Below are 15,558 nucleotides of genomic sequence, written 5' to 3' on the forward strand. Positions count from 1 at the left end.
CTGAGCACAAATGGTCTTGGTAAGGAACAAAATAGACCAGCCCTCCTGTTCTGGGCATGCTCCATGCCCAAGACAAGTCCCAGGTGGGCTGGGAGAGCCGAGAGCCGCCAGCACGCGGACTCTGAAGGAGGGGACTTGCCTCTCTCTGAAGCCACCCCTCTGTGCAGGGTCCATAAGCAAGTCCAGGCCACCCCAGGACCGCTAACCCTGCCTGGTTGACTTTGCTCCCAGCCAGTGCCCACACCCACTGGCTCTGAGCACCTGGGAGAGGCAGGGAGGCAAGCCAGTGCCCTGAGTCACGAGTGTAAAGTACGGCCAGGGCCCTGGCAGGCAGGCCTTGTGCAAGGACGGTAAGGTGTCCTTAGGTGAACAGTCAGACATGTCGCTTTCCCTTAGCCTGAGGTGGAAGGTAGCAGCCTTTCTGCGCAACCTTCTCTCTTGCCTGGTCCTCTGGGGGTGGGAGCTGCAGGTCCTGGGGCAGCAGAGCAGCGAGCAGAGGCAGTGTGAATGCAAGTGTGTGCCCTGTCTGTGTGTCTGTGTGTGAGTGTGTGTGTGTTCGCGTGGCCTCCCAGCAGCTGTCCGGCCCCCACCCCACCGCACCCGCCTGAGCGCCGCCCCCACCCCTTGCCGTGCTGGGTGCGCTGCGGGGCTGCTGTGCTCAGAGCGCTTCCTCAGCGCCGGAGACCCCCGGAGCGCCGGGTTCAAAGGCCCCCGCGCGCAGCTCCAGCCCTCTGGGGGGCGGGGAGGCGAGGGGGTGGTGCGGGAGCCAGAAAAGCCTGAGCCCACAGCCGGCCGCCGTGCGCAGGGATGGGCAGCGTGCTCTGAAGTTTGTGACCGCTGCAGCCAACTCCTGGCGGGAGCGGGGACCCAGCAAGTGAGAGGCCCTCCGCAAACCCCACAGCTGGAGGGTGAGGCCCGAGAGCCCTTCTGGGGCCACAGGAGTGCGTCCTCCAGGCCCGGTGCTCCCGCGCCTGATCGGGGTTCATGGAGCTGGGGCTGTGGCTACTCTTCGGGCTCACAGTGACCTCCGCTGCAGGTAAAAGCGGGGCGGGGCGGGGCGCCTCTTCTGGCGCGAGCGCACACAAAAGGACGCTGGGCTTGGGGGGCGCGGGGAAGGGTGCATTGCGGGGAGCAGCCTTTTGCCTGGGCTCGCCATCCCTGGAAGCTCCTGGGGGAAGGTTGGGGGCCGAAGCGGGAGCACGGACTACCTCAGGGGCTCTGGAGGTTGCATGTAGCCCATGCACAGACTGGAGACCTGTGGCCTGAGCTGCCTCGGTCGGTTTTTCATTAAATTGGAAACTTTTCAAAAAGTTTGTAAATCCTTCAGAAACTGCAAAATGATTGCAAAGTTTTGAGAAAGCGTGCAAAATGCTTGCAAGTTTCCAGCGGGTGCAAATAGCTTGCAGACTTCGCAGAAAGTGAAAATAGCTTGCAAGCTGGAGTACACACATAGTTTGAGAACTTTCGGAAACTGGGCACATAGCTTTGCAAACTTTTCAGAACATTTGGTATTGCTCGGAGACTTTCTGGAAAGTGCAACTAGCTTGCAAACCTTGCAGAAAGTTTGGGGTCTTCCTCTGCCAGGATTTTGGAAGCGGAGGGGGGGGGGCATGCACACTCAGGAGCTCAGGGGCCCCTCAATCTGCCTCTTGCAGGATTGGTGCCTGGCGCCCAGCCTGCAGCCAGATCGGAGGGGGACATTGAGACCGTGGCCAGGACTGCAGTGCAGGGTCCAAGTCCCCGGAGCCCTGGGCAGGAGCAGGGACCAGGTTGGTTTGGGGAGCAGGTGGCCAAGGGGGGCCCAGCACGCCGCCGAGCCAGACGCTGCACGTGTTTCACCTACAAAGACAAGGAGTGCGTCTACTATTGCCACCTGGACATCATCTGGATCAATACCCCTGAATGAGTGAGCCCTGGGGGTGGCGATGTGCCTGGGGGGGAGGGGCTCCTGTGCCAAGCTACAGCTTCACATCCCAGAGGACCTGGTCCCACCCCAGCCCCGTCAGCCCAGAGCCTGCCCTGGCCCTGAGTCCAGCTCTCACTGGGTCTCCTGCCAGCCCGGTCCCATCTGTAGGTCAGGGTGTGACCCGCATCCCCTGGGAGGGCCTGGACTGGGAGAAACCCAACCCCAGAGTTTCTGCTCCAGGTGGAAGGGAAGCCCCCCTCCCGGTGAAAGGAGCCAGCCAGAGGGATTAGACACCTGAGAAGCCCGCTGAGGCGGAGGAAGCCCCGAAAGTATCTCCTGCCCCAGGGGCTGCGGGGCCATCCCTGCTACTGACCCTGCCAGGCTCCAAGGAGTTTCAAATTCCTTGAGAGCAGCCTGTGGTCAGGGAACAGGGAACTGGGGGTGGGTGGGTGGGGAGTGGGGGGCTGAGGGGTGTAGGGGGGGCTTGCAGGGTTGGCAGGGTCAGGGTGAGATTCCCCAGGCTCCTTTCCTCTTAGGGGCGGAGGCGGAGGGACCCTCCCCGGGCTGGCTCCTGTGGCCCCTGCACCCCCTGCTGCAGACAGGCCCTAAGGACTCTCGGTCCTGGTCTGCCCTCCGTGAAGCTGACCCTCGCCCAGGCCATGGCAGTGCTCTGCTGGGCGGGGCTGCTGGCTTCCCGCCCACTCCCTGGGGCAGAGGACCTGGTTTCTCCTGAGCTCGCCCTCCCAGGGGATGCGGGTCACATCCTGACCTACAGATGGGAAAGGGCTGGCAGGAGACCCAGCGAGAGCTGGAGCTCTGTCCTGCAGCGAGAGGGCTGGGCCTTGCCCTCCTGGTCCCTTAAATCTGGTGCGTTCATACCCTGCGTGGTCTTGGGATCTCCCGGGACTCCCGGCTCCCTGGTGGGCATTCTTCTCCAGTGGCTGCTGTGAACGCGAAACCTGGGCCGAAAGGCAACGCTGTCCCTGTATTGGGAGCCACATTGATTCATGCCCCTCCTGGTTTCCTCCATCCCCAAGCCAATTCACCTCCAAGCACCCGGGTGACCCCTTTGATGGGCTTGCTTGCCACCTTGTTCCATGGACTCCTGGAGAAGGAAGTGCAGAGCAGGGTAAGCTCAGGGATCGGATGTCTTTCAAACCAGGTGACTTTTCAGTGAGACTTCTCACGACATCCAGAATGGCAGGCGGGGCAGCTCACCCAGCAGCCTGGACTCAGGCACAGGCTCCCGGGCGCGGAAGGATCCACCCTCAGTTTGATGCTCTGTTGTTTCGTCTTGAACTTCTTAATTCTTTCTGAACTAGAGGGTCCACACTTGCATTTCATCCTGGGCCCGCAAGTCACATAGCCCTTCCTGATGCTGAACGGGCTTGCTGGGCTGTGTGCGCTCCTACACACAGTCAGTCCGCAGCAGAGAGGATGGCAGCTGCCCTGCTAGCTTCCCTTTGAGGGACTCCTAGACCAGGCTGCCATCGATTGCCCTCTGCCCCTGAGAGTGGTCAGGGTCACCTTTTCTTAGAGCCCCATCGCCCTGGCACTTGTCACGCTTCTGATCCACCTGCATTGCGATCTGACTAAATGAGCGTCTCAGAACCCAGCACTCAGGGCGGTCAGCCGTGGGGCTGTCTTGCCTTGGCAAGTATCCCAAGCTGTGGATTCATCTAGAAGGAGAAAGAAGGAAGCCCAGGAGTTAGGGGCAGGGGGCTGGGGCAGAGGGGAGCAGGAGGGAAGAGGAGAGAATTCGGAGACCACCTTGGTTCTCTGCCGGTTCCCGAGCCCCCAGCCATCACTGATCCCTGACATGCACCGGAGGCTAGGCAGACCCCCGCCCTGTGGGAACCCTGCCCCCTAATTTCCAGTGGTTTGCATGCCGCGGCGAAGCCTGGATCTTTGACTTTCTCCGGACAGCCAGCGTGCTAACTTTCCCTCGCAGTGTGATTTACATCTTCCTCTCTCCCCTGACCCTGGCCATTTTAAACACGAGGAGAGGGATTAAATACGGTGTTTGGGAGTCCTGTGAACTACTCGGGAAACAAAAATGACAATAGCCAGACTTGAGCAGTTTGAAGTTAGACAAGCAAAATTATTTTTCTAAGGAAGATTTTTCCAGATGGTCTTTCTCTTTTCCTCCTTTCTTCCTTTCCTCCTTCCCTCCCTCTCTCCTTTATTCTTTCCTTGCTTTCTTCCTTCCTTCCCCAAACTATTCCTTGATATGTAGACTGGTCCATTTGTTATCTTTAAACCAAATGGGGACCTTTTTCCTGCCAAGGGTCATTTGGATATTTATAACTATCATTCGAGGGCCATACAAAATTATCAACTTAAACACTAGCCTGCTATATTTGGCCAAACATTTAATTAGCTCACCCCTAGTGCCTTGGCAGGGCCAGACCCAATGATTTCAAGGGCCTTATGTGGCCGGTGGTCCGGATGTTCCCCTCCCCTGCCTTAAATCGTCTGACGAGTTGCAATGTGAGAAAACGGGCTGTGGGGACAGGGAACGTGGGTTTTGGAGAAATGAAAGAATCGGAGAAGTTCGTCAGTCACATTGAAGGCGCAGCAGTGGCACAGCGAGGTCCTCTCCGGCCTCTGCATCACAGAGGGGGGCTTGCAGGGTCTCTCTCTCAGCTGTCACCCCTGCTCTCTATCAGACCCTCCTGGCGCTCAAAACTCCTCCAGTGTGTGATCTCCTCCCTGTACCAGCTGCTGGCTGCCCCGAGAACCCAGAGCTTCTTGATCCTCATGCTTAATAAGAGTCTGGAACTTGGGTGATTCTCAGCTTTGGGTGTCTTTCCTCCTACTGCTCATCCAGTCGGCAGCAGAGATGGACTCAGCCGCCTCCTTTATTCGGGAAGGGTGTCTGCAGGCTGCAGGCTTGCTGTGAGTGTAGTGCTCCACGCCACAGTTAAGGACCTCAAAGCCTTACCCAGCACGAGGATGCCGGGGTTTGTGCTGAGATCTGCTCTGCATCTTGTGTGGAGAGTTGACGTCCGGTTCAGGCCTGAGAGACCCGTTACTCCCTGACTATCTTCTGGGCTTAAGATCCGAGGTTCTCTGGTTCTCCCATGTTTTCCCACACACTTAGCTCTCCGGACTGAGCTGGGTCAGCCCTCTCTGCCAGCACGCGGCCCAAGGAGAGCTCCGGCCCAGTCCCGCGGGTGCTTCCCTGGCTTTGCTGTCGCCGAGTTGCTGGTGTGCGAGGCTTTCTCCCACCAATAAGGCTTCTTGTTCCAGGGGAGTGGATGCTCCCCACAGGCCGGCGTGCCCCTGCGGACCGATGTGGGAGTGGGGATTTTCCCAGTGATGGTGCGCATAGCTTTCCATCGTATCCCCCAGAAGGTCCGTGGCCCCCAGAGAGGAACCCAGGCTGTCCTGGGCATCTGCCCTTCTTGTCCCCTTTGGAGGCAGCTGAGACAGCCTGATTTTCATGACTTTCCTTGGCCACTCACCCAGCTGGAGAGTGGAGCTAGCCCATCAGATGGCTGATGGAGCTTCAGGACACCCAGCAGGAGCCCACTGTGTTCCTCCCCACTGTGTTCCCAGGAATGGAGGGGACCTGCCATCTGTTAATCCCTCCTAGGACACAGTGAGGGGAGCACCGCGATGCTATCACAGTGACTGTGGTTTTCAAAGCTCCGAGCCACATGGGCTGGCGAGTAGGAATTAATTTAAAAAAAAGAGCAGAGCAGGGTGTTAGAAGTCATGACTGTGCTGGACAACTCGGGATGCACAGACCCTCAGGGGAGACCCCAGCCCCCGGAGCTCTGACTCACACGTGGCCTGGGGGTGCTACCCTTTCGCTGCAGCCCCTGGAAGGTGCAGACACCAGTCCGGCTCTAGGATAGTGAACAGCGTGGCCACCTCAGCCTCTCCAAAGTGCGCCATGCTGACTCAGCCCAACAGGAACGACCTTCGTTTGGGGTTTTTTTTCTTCCCAAAGAAGTAGAGTAAGAAAGAATAATCATAATAACTAACAATTCACCAGATTCACCTTTGCCCCCTGTGTTGTCAAAGAAAAGTGTGTCAGCATGTTTCCAAGAAGGGACCTTCCAAATTGTAGGCCATCCAGGTGGAATGGAAGGAACTGGAACCCCAGCCTCCTGCTGACATGAGGTCAGCCGTGCACCCACTGTGTGATTTCGGGGACCCGGTAGCAATCACCCCACCGTGAGCCAGGACAGGATATTGTTGATGGAGATGCAGATGTGGAGGCAGAAGGACAGTGTTTCTGGCTGTGGTGATAACCATGGCAATGCAGATGGTGATGGTGGCAGCGCCGACGTTGACTGTGCTGCCTACGGGGAAAGATGCGTGAGGACGGCTGTGAGGATGGCATGAGACAGTCCCTGGGACATGCTCAGACAGTGTCTGGAATGTCGTGAGCACCAGCACCTGGAGGATAGGACCGTAAAGTAACTGTACAACCTCTGTGCCGGGCCCGTGGCCTGCCTGCCGAATCCCACTCCGGTTGGAGGACGCCAGTGAGTAGAAAGTTCTTTCTCAAGTACCTCTGAGGTTGGCCTCCTTGGAACATCCAACCATGGTCTTGCCCAGCCTCCTAGAGAGCTCGGTGGGAGGCCTGTTAGCATCCGATTTGCATACAGACCCTGGGAAAGGTGTGCCAGGTGCCTGCAGCTGATAAGCAGCTCGATAGGGATGCTGGTGGCCAAAGGTTGTTCTGGGCTCACTGAGACCAGGTCCCACCCTGTGTGTCCCTCCTTCCTTGTTTTCTGTTGCTTCCTGCTCACCTGGGGACACACTGGAGTGTTTGTGGAAGGGGACCTGGTGTTCTCTGAAGCCACTGGCCTGGGTTCCCCCTGCTAATGGGGGGGCTGGGGGCGGGGGCGGGCAGTGAATGGGGTCTGGCATTGCAGGCGAATTTGAATGATCTGTTGAGAGCCCTTTAGCTAAAGGCCTCTCACTGAGAACTTGGTCAGGGGTCTGTCGCATTCTATGCTCATAGCTGGCGACTCCAGCAGAGCAAATGTAATGCCTTGTGATACGCAGACTAGGGGACCTCATGGGGCCCTGGGGCCCTCATTTTCAGTGACACCCAACCCTGCCCAGGACCTGGAGTGTGGGTCACCAGGAAGAGGTCCCAGGAAATACTATGGGCATCTGTTTGTGGAAAATGATAAATATGTAAAGATCTATAAGAGAAGATGATGTCAGTCAGGCTGAGAATGATCTTGAACTCAGGGCCTGACTGATGGTGGTTTTATTTGATGAGTTTTCCCCTCTGATTCCTCCATTTCTGTCTCCTCCTTGGAAAGCTAGTACGTATTTAGATCCTGATTTTGAGTTCGAGTAGTATATCTCTTAGAACATTTCACGGCAAAACCTGTCTTTAAAATGTGAGGGCCTTGGGGCTACATTTCAGAGTTTGCTACGGAGGTCTGCTCACACCATGACCTTTCTGCTGGGGTCACTCGGCCTGAAAGCCCCCTCTTCTGCCCCAGAGGTGTCTCAGGAGGGGAAGGGCCGTGCAGGTGCGAAGCCAGGCCTAGTTGAAAGGTAGCTGATCCCTCCTCGATAAGAAAGAGTGGCTCGAGGCTGGAGCTGTTTCATTTGCACTCAGAAAACTTGGTACAAAAAGGTCATGACCCTGCGTGACCCCAGAGGACAATTTGAATTTCTGCTAGATGAAAGGGACGGTGCAGCTCGGAACTTGGCCTTAAATCTGAAGGCAGATGAAAGGCTGTGACATCTCTGGTGTGGTTTATTCCTGCAGGAATTTAAAACAAAGGATGCAGGGAGGCAAACTGCTTTCCTCAAGGAGGCCCCGCGGCCGCGCTGTGAGCTCTGCGGGTTTATCTCTCTGGCTCTGGGTCCTGCACTGGATATGAGCACCTCAGCGCATCCGGGCGCCTGGAGCGGCCCCTTCCTCCTCCAGGTGCCCGGGAACCACCGCTCCGCTTTCGAGCACAGGAGGCTGTTCCAAAGGAGCCAATGACCTGCTCTCCTTCTATGTCATGCTTCGTATGCAAATAGAGTTCTTTAAGATGAGGCACACATACACACACACAGGCACACACACTGTCTCACTATTTTTGAATAGGAACCAATTTTATTTTAGAAAATAAATCCAGATAGTGGCTGTAATATGGATGAGCTGCCTGCCCAGGCAGTACCTGGGTGCTTCCAGCTCCTGCTCATCTGTGAAGTCCCCCAGGAATGGACAAGCAGGACGGGGCGTCCAGTTGCCAAGAGCTCTTGGAGAACTTGGCCGTGGGAGGCCCGGAGGCACAGACCTCTGGGCTCGTATGGCCTCAGGGCCGACGCGGCAGCGGCTTTAATGAACAGCAGCTGAGAGCAGGGCGGTTGGGCCTGGGCCCTGGCCAGTCATTTCAAAAGCAGAACATTCCTTTCAGGAGGAAGGTGCGGAGGCCGGTGCGTGGGGGCGCCGTGGCCTTTCTCGGCACTGCCATGAACGGCCCACAGTGGGCAGTTTCGCCCACGGCCTGGGCAGCCAGTCAGCGAGCAGGCGGGTGCCTTTTCTGGAGTTTTATAGCTCTGCTTTCCATGGGTTTTTTTCGGGGTTGAGAACAGGGTGAGGCGAGGGACTCTCTCTCAGGAGCAAACTAAGAAGATGCCAAGAAGTCAGCAGCAAAGAAATAAAAGTTACTGTATTGATTAGAAAAAAAATCAAAATTAGTGCAGAAATTTCGCGATTGATAAAATATCAACATTTTTAATAGCGGCAGGATCTGTGCTTTCCCGGCTTCCCTTACCCGCCCCACCCTAATCCCAGTTCTGGTTCTTGTTAGGAGGTAAAGCGTGTATCTCGTCAGGGACTCAAGTCTTCGTTGGAGAGATGACCAATGGCTCTCAGCTGCCAAAAGGACATGACACCAGCCGCGAGCTCCTCCACTGCGAGGACAGGGAGCATCTGTGTGACCCTGGGTTGTGAGTGTGCCTAGGACTTTTATCTTCAGGCGAATCTCCTGGGAATTAGCAAGGGTGTCATCTCATGCTTCCTGTGCGTTATCGAAAGGGATGTGTGCTGGCCTCTGCATTTTTGAAAAACCCCTCTACAAGCACCCCCGTCTTACAAACAATACCTGCTCCTTCTTTTACCCTTTCTGTGTCCACGGCTGGGAACTATTTCGGGCCCCATCTGTCTGCAGCTTTGCATAAAGTTATAATGAGGCTGTGCCAGACAGACGTGATTACACACTGGACCTGGAATTCCTCAGGGTCACTGGGCCTGGGGTGAAACTCCAGCCTGCCTCCGGGGGACACATTTGGGTTGTACCAGCGGGAAGGAGCCCAGCTAATCTGGAGGGTTCTGTAGACGTTGTCATTTCCCCAGGTATCAGAGCAGTTTGTGGCTTTAAATTTTTTTATGAGCTGTAACACTTCAAAGTCCCACACTGCACCACAACCTCAGAAGGGTTTTTCCTTTGACCTCTGTGCTTCCATTAAACGTCCCTCCGTGCGTGTGCACCGCATTCGGGGAAGACTGTGTCTGTGTCCCGGTGAGCCACGGATGATACAGTCTGGCTTTGGGGTTATTTTCAGCTCAGTTATACGGTAACAGGACCTGGAAGCTTTCTAAATACAGCTGTGGGGGCCCCGGGGAGCTCTTATCTCGACGGGGACTGAACCCCACACGCGGCTATGGCAGGGCCTGCTCCGTGGTGGTGCTGTTGTGGAGGATGTTTAAGTGACAGTGAGGGCCTTTGAGAGTTTGGAGCTGGACGACCTTTCCAGGGATCCAGCCCTTTCATCCTTCCAGCCCGTTGGAAGACGCTCACCCAGGGACTCTCAGGGAGCTGGTCTTCCATTTGGACCAGGAACCTGGGTCTGCGAGCCGGGTGAAGCCTCTGGTTTCGCCTCTGATGCCTCACTTGTCTGTGCAACCTGGTTATTCCAGGCACTGATGTGGCCTGAGGGGTGTCATCAAGACACAGCTCCTCTGTTTCTCTTAATCTAAAGACTGTATTCTCTCCAGGAAAACCCTCGAAGATGGGCCAGGTGAGGACAGCAATAGTGGGATGCCAATAAATGAGCCAAGAATTCGATAACTTGAGAGATTGGGCGCGGCCTAGGAGTCATGGGTAATTCAGACTTCCTTCCTTCCTTCCTTCCTTCCTTCCTTCCTTCCTTCCTTCCTTCCTTCCTTCCTTCCTTCCTTCCCTCCCTCCCTTCCCCTCCCTCCACTTCCCTCCCTCCCTCTCTCCCTCCCTTCCTTTCTTCCTTCTTTCTTTCCTTCCCTTTCCCTCCCTCCATCCCTCTCCCTCCATCCCCTCCCTCCCTTCCTTTCTTCCTTCCCTTTCCCTTCCTCCCTCTACCAGCTGTCCTGGATGCAGAGGTGAATAAGGTAGAAACTGTGTGTGATTCTGGGTGGACAGGGTCCACTGTGTCCATCCTGGGGACAAGAAGGAAGCCACCCCTGCGGTACAGGTGCAGAAATGACCCCTGTTCTGGGTCTGTTGGTGGGGGTCAGTGCCCAATTCTCTTTGAACATGGATATGATTCTGGTAAAATTCCCAAACAGTTAAGTCCAGCATAAACCCAAAAGTTTTTTTTTTTTTTTATTGGGGGGGAGGGTCCTTTAAAAAGGTAACCACTAACTCACAGCACATTGCTCACTCTTTTGATATTTTCTGATATTTTCGGCTTTTTCAAGGACTGAGTGGGGGTTGGATGAGTAGTCTACCTTGAGGTCTTCCAACCTAAAAATGCTAGACTTTTCTGCAGTGCAAGTAAAGCTACAAATGGCCAGTTCACTCTATAGTGTCTGCGGGCAGAAAGTTTGGGTTATGTTCTTTAGAACCAGAGAGTGTGCATGTGTGTTTTCTGTTTGTGAAGCGAGGTCACCACGGAGCCGTATGTGCGGGCCTGCTTTCCTTTCCTGGTGGCTGGAAGGGTGCCGAAGGGCTGTCTGGCATGAGGCCTAGCCCCAGCAGACATTCACAGCCTCTGGTGAGTGGACAGCGAATACATTTGCTGGAGGATAGGACTTCGATGGTCAACCAAGTGTTGGGAGCCGGGGTAGTATGCTTGCTTCCACCTGCGTAAAAGGCAGTCTGATCCAAACCAAACATTGCACAGTGGGCACGCCTGGGAAGGAAGGACTCCAGCCAGCTGAGGGTGCTGAGCTTTGTTCTGATACTGAACCGCTTTGTGTGTGTGTTTTGTGGCAATGAAGGAAATCTCTCTTGTCCCTGGCACCTGGGGAGAGCCTGGGTTTTGCTATGAAACCTAAGAGATGCTGGTTGCATCAATCTGAAGAAAGCGAGTTCCAGGTCAGCTAGAGGTCACTGGTCACAAGCAACAGAAACCTGGTCCAGCTAACACAGCTTAAAAGAAGTTGTTGGAAAGACACATGTTACACACAGACAGTTGGAGAAGCAGCCCCAGGCTCAGAAGGGAGAGGTACTAGGACAGGACTGGGGGTCCAAGGATGCAACTAAACAGCACTGAGTACTTTCTGATCTTGAGTTGCTCTCTACTCACTCGTCTTGGGAGAGAGAGGGTCCAATTGCCCCACATGGGTCACCTGATGAGTCTTCAGCCAGGGGAAGGTTAGGCACAATGATTGACAGTCTCACCAAGACCTCACGCAAGGATGGAGGGGTAATTCTTGAGGACAAAGAGAAGAGATTGAATTTCCGGAGACAAAAACAACCAAAGTTGGCCCCAGGCTCTAGAGAATCCTGGGCTTTTAAGTCCTTTGAGAGGGGACTCCTATCTCAGAGCTTGTGTTGTTCTGTCTCCGTGCAACCAAGCCCACTAGGTGCTGGTTGGAGCGAATGGATGCTTCTATAGGCTGCTGACTGTTCAGCCACTTCTGATACTGACTCTATCTTGTCTTACTTTATTTTTAAAAATATTTTATTTATTTTTTACAGAGAGGAAGGGAGAGGGATAGAGAGTTAGAAACATTGATGAGAGAGAAACATTGATCAGCTGCCTCCTGCACACCCCCTACTGGGGATGTGCCCACAACCAAGGTACATGCCCTTGACCATTTTGTCTTTAGAACAAAATTCTTAGCCAGCTGCTCTTTCTGGGTAAGGTTAAATGATAGCAAACGAAGGCAATCCACACCTCCTTACCCAGGAAGATATTGCTCAGCTCAAAGAGCAGGTTCCTGCCAAGGAAGGAATTTAATAAAATCTGAGATCCAGGTGTAGTTAGAAAGTGCACTGGAGTCTGAAGCGCTTACTCTGTGGATTGGTGAGAGGTGGTAATGACCGCTGGTGCCCAGCAGCTGTGGCTGCCTCCTGCCTGCCTGCCTCTCAGCCACCAGGACACAGGCCACAGGACCACCAGCCCTCAGTGCCATGCCTTCTGGGCAATATGTCCCCTGGACCCAAAGGAAATACAGCCTTTACTTCCCCTTTTCAGGAGGAAAAGTGACTGAAGGAGGTGCCGGTCACCTTGACATTCTGCTTGTGATGTAAAGATGTCCTATATGTTGAGGAGAACTTGGAGTTTTTAAAATTGAAAACTACTCTATTTTTACAAATAGCACCAAGTGCTAATTTTGTCACTGTGTCATATGACCTGTCTGGCTTTGCTTTACGGGACATCCCACTAGACCAGGGATTGAAAACTCAGATGTGCATGAGGGCCAGACACAAAAGTGAGCAAAGAAGGATGAGTGTAAAGCTCCTGGGAGTGGTGGGGACTGGGGCAGAATGGAGTGATAGAGTTCCAGGTGACTGCCACATGTTGGAGTGGGGGGTTGGTGTTAGCATAACTTCAAGTTAATCAAGAGAAGCTAGATGTTCAAGTGAAATTTTCAGATTAAAGAACCCCTCTGCCAATTGAATGAAGCCCATAAAATGCCAATTTGCTGACCTCTGTACTAATTTAAGACTGTGTTTCCCAGTGGTTAGAGCATTGGCCCGAGGACCAAAGGGTCACAGGTTCAAGTCCCAGTCAAGGGCACATACCGGGGTTGCATGTTTGATCCCCAGCCCAGGTTGGGGTGCATGCAGGAGGCAACCTATCCATGTGTCTCTCTCACCTCTCTCTCTCTCTCTCTCTCTCTCTCTCTCTCTCTCTCTCCCCCCTCCCTCCCTCCGTCCCTCCTTCCCTTCCACTCTCTCTAAAAACCAATAGAAAAGAAACATCCTCAGGTGAAGATAACAAAACAAACAAACAAAAGACTTTGTGTGTACAAGGCCACTTGTCTGTCTTGTTCTAAGATATTCACCCAGAGTCTAGTTCAGGGCCTGCTTATCAAACACCACTTGGCAGTTGCTTGTTGAATGCCATTCAATATGAGGCTGAAAGTGGGTTTTTGAGGGAGTGACAATTTGATAACTTCCCTGAGACTTTGGAATTTGGCTAGCTCCTTTTGTTGCCTCTGTGAATATCAGTACCTTTCCTTTAAAATTCTGATCAGAAGGATGGAGAGCATTAATTCATTTATGAAAAGGCAGCACTGAATTTAAAAACAGAATCTTAAAAAAATAAAGTCAGCTTCCCTTATTTAAAAACTTCTTGCAGAGAGAAAGAAAATGTTTTCAGTATGATGCTGCAGATAAAGAATGAATATGGGAGATTTCGAAGATTAATATTTAATAACGTTTATATGTGACATTTGGGGAAAGGTGGCAAAGAAGGAGCATGGTGATAAATAAGACTCCGACATCACCATCACTGAGCGAATAATGAATGTTCTGACGATGTACGTTGGGGGGCAATTTATCACGTAAAGACACCGCAGGAGACAGTGCATCTGCGTGTGCTGGAGGGCTGTCTTGTTTTGTCTGAGAGCATCTGGGTTCATCTCACCTGCTTGTCTTTAGTATGGAGCTCTGAGTTATAACCGAAGCACTCGCAGATTGAAGAGCTGCCCACCTCGATTAAGGACTGCATTCTCCAAACCCTATCGGCTAGGACAACTGGGCAGAGAGTATGCTAGTCAAAGGTTCTCAGCCGTTTTAACTGCATTTTCATGGTTCCACCATTAGGTCTTTCCAATTCACCGTTCAAAAAGCAGCAAATGCCAAAGAGCAGCCAGACAACTGAAATTCAAGTGCTTGTTAGACAGGCCGTGTGGAGTGATGGACCAGACAAAAGGAAGGGTGGCAAAGAATGGCATTGCAGTGCCAAGTGGCTCTCCAGTTCTCTATTCCCTTACCTCTCTTTATTGCTTAGTCACACACCTCAAATGCAGGCTTGGTAGAGGGGATATTTCTGCCTGATAAACTGACTCGAATTCCAGGATCAAATAAGCAGCAAGAGTAGCTAACATTACTGGTAACTCCTGGCACGTATTTCCCATGCAGTGACATGTCTCACCCAATCTGTCCCACAACCCTTTTGTAGATCAGGAAACTGTCGACAGGGTGGAGTGACCATCATGTAAGTGTTTTACAACATGATGATTGAGTTAACAGATAAGCTTTCTCTGTGCTCTGTGTACCTTGCACATACCTGTATGTACTGGCATGTAATGTTTCCTTACCTGCTTTCATACTCCAGTAACCTGCGAACTCCTGAAGGCACAGACATGCATATGCCTTTCTGTATCTCAGAAACACTTAGAATGATACTGGGTATCTCTCTCTCTCTCTCTCTCTCTCTCTCTCTCTCTCTCTATATATATATATATATATATATATATATAATGCTCGGCTAATGTTGGAGTTCTTTGTAATGGAATTTTGTGGTTATTGAACATTTTAGGTTGGAAAGAATCTTGAGTTGTTGGACTAGATTATCTCACAATTAGTTACCAGCTGTTCAACCAGGGGCCTCCGTTTGTCCAACCTGGTGCTAAGTTGATAGAAGATACAAAGGCAAGACCTGCCTCCTACTTGTGAGCTGGTCAAGCATGACCCGCCCTGGTCCCTATGGGCTTGAGGGCTGCCTCTGCCCCTCCTCTGGCCATGTCTGCAACCCCACTGCAAGGAGTCTATGGGACTAAACTCCCATGGTGTCCCTTCTAGACCATGTTCCATATTCAGGGTCCTGGCTTCTCCTACCCAAATATCCCCAGGTCCACTTCCAGGGTTCGACACCCAGGGACAGATAAGGGCCCCAGGAACATATCCCGAGACCTACAGAGTGGCCAAGGGGCGCCGGCTGGCAAGGTGAGGGGTAGCGGAAGCTTGGGGTGCGTCCTGTGGGGGTGGGTGAGCCCCCCTGGGTGTGGGATGGAGCAGCATGAAGAGAAGGTGCTGAATCTCCTTAGTCTGCCGGCTTTCAACACAAGCTCCAAGGGCCCTAGGAGCTCTAAATTCAAGGCTGACCTTGCAAGGCATTTGAAACCATCTCTGTTCAGGTACAAGGATAGAACAGTCTTATTTAGAGCTTATCAGAATGATTTACAACTAGTCAATTTCGTAGCTGTGGGAGGCGGGCGCCATGGAACTGGAACTCCCATTAGGGATGGGTCCCGGGTCGGCCAGCAGAGCGCACACATCAAACACCTGGGTTGGGAGCCGGTCCCGCCTCTCCCTGTGGGAAAGCACAGAGTCCTGACCTAACCCTTTGCATACTAGCTCTTTGCCCTTGGCGGCTGGAAGAGCGCCTAGTGCAGTGGTTCTCAACCTTGGCTGCACATTAGAATCACCTGGGAATCTTTTTAAAACCCTGATTTCTGGGCCTCATCCTCCGGAAATTCTGTTTCTTTGTTATGGGGTGAGGCCATAACATTAGTAACAAAG

The 15,558-nt window shown here is 53.2% G+C and overlaps 1 protein-coding gene across 1 annotated transcript in view; it reads left to right on the forward strand.

The window, feature by feature from the left end:
- The first annotated feature begins 868 nt into the window (after positions 1-868).
- EDN3 (endothelin 3) overlaps positions 869-15,558 on the forward strand; it is a 19,322-nt gene continuing 4,632 nt past the window's right edge. Inside the window, exons 1-2 of the mRNA XM_023744973.1 lie at positions 869-1,036; positions 1,656-1,902. Coding sequence (XP_023600741.1) covers positions 985-1,036; positions 1,656-1,902 — 299 coding nt within the window. The 5' untranslated portion in view covers positions 869-984. The remainder of the gene's footprint in view (positions 1,037-1,655; positions 1,903-15,558) is intronic.

Source organism: Myotis lucifugus, unplaced genomic scaffold, assembly GCF_000147115.1.
Source record: "Myotis lucifugus unplaced genomic scaffold, Myoluc2.0 scaffold_503, whole genome shotgun sequence".
In the NCBI taxonomy this organism is placed as follows: domain Eukaryota; kingdom Metazoa; phylum Chordata; class Mammalia; order Chiroptera; family Vespertilionidae; genus Myotis; species Myotis lucifugus.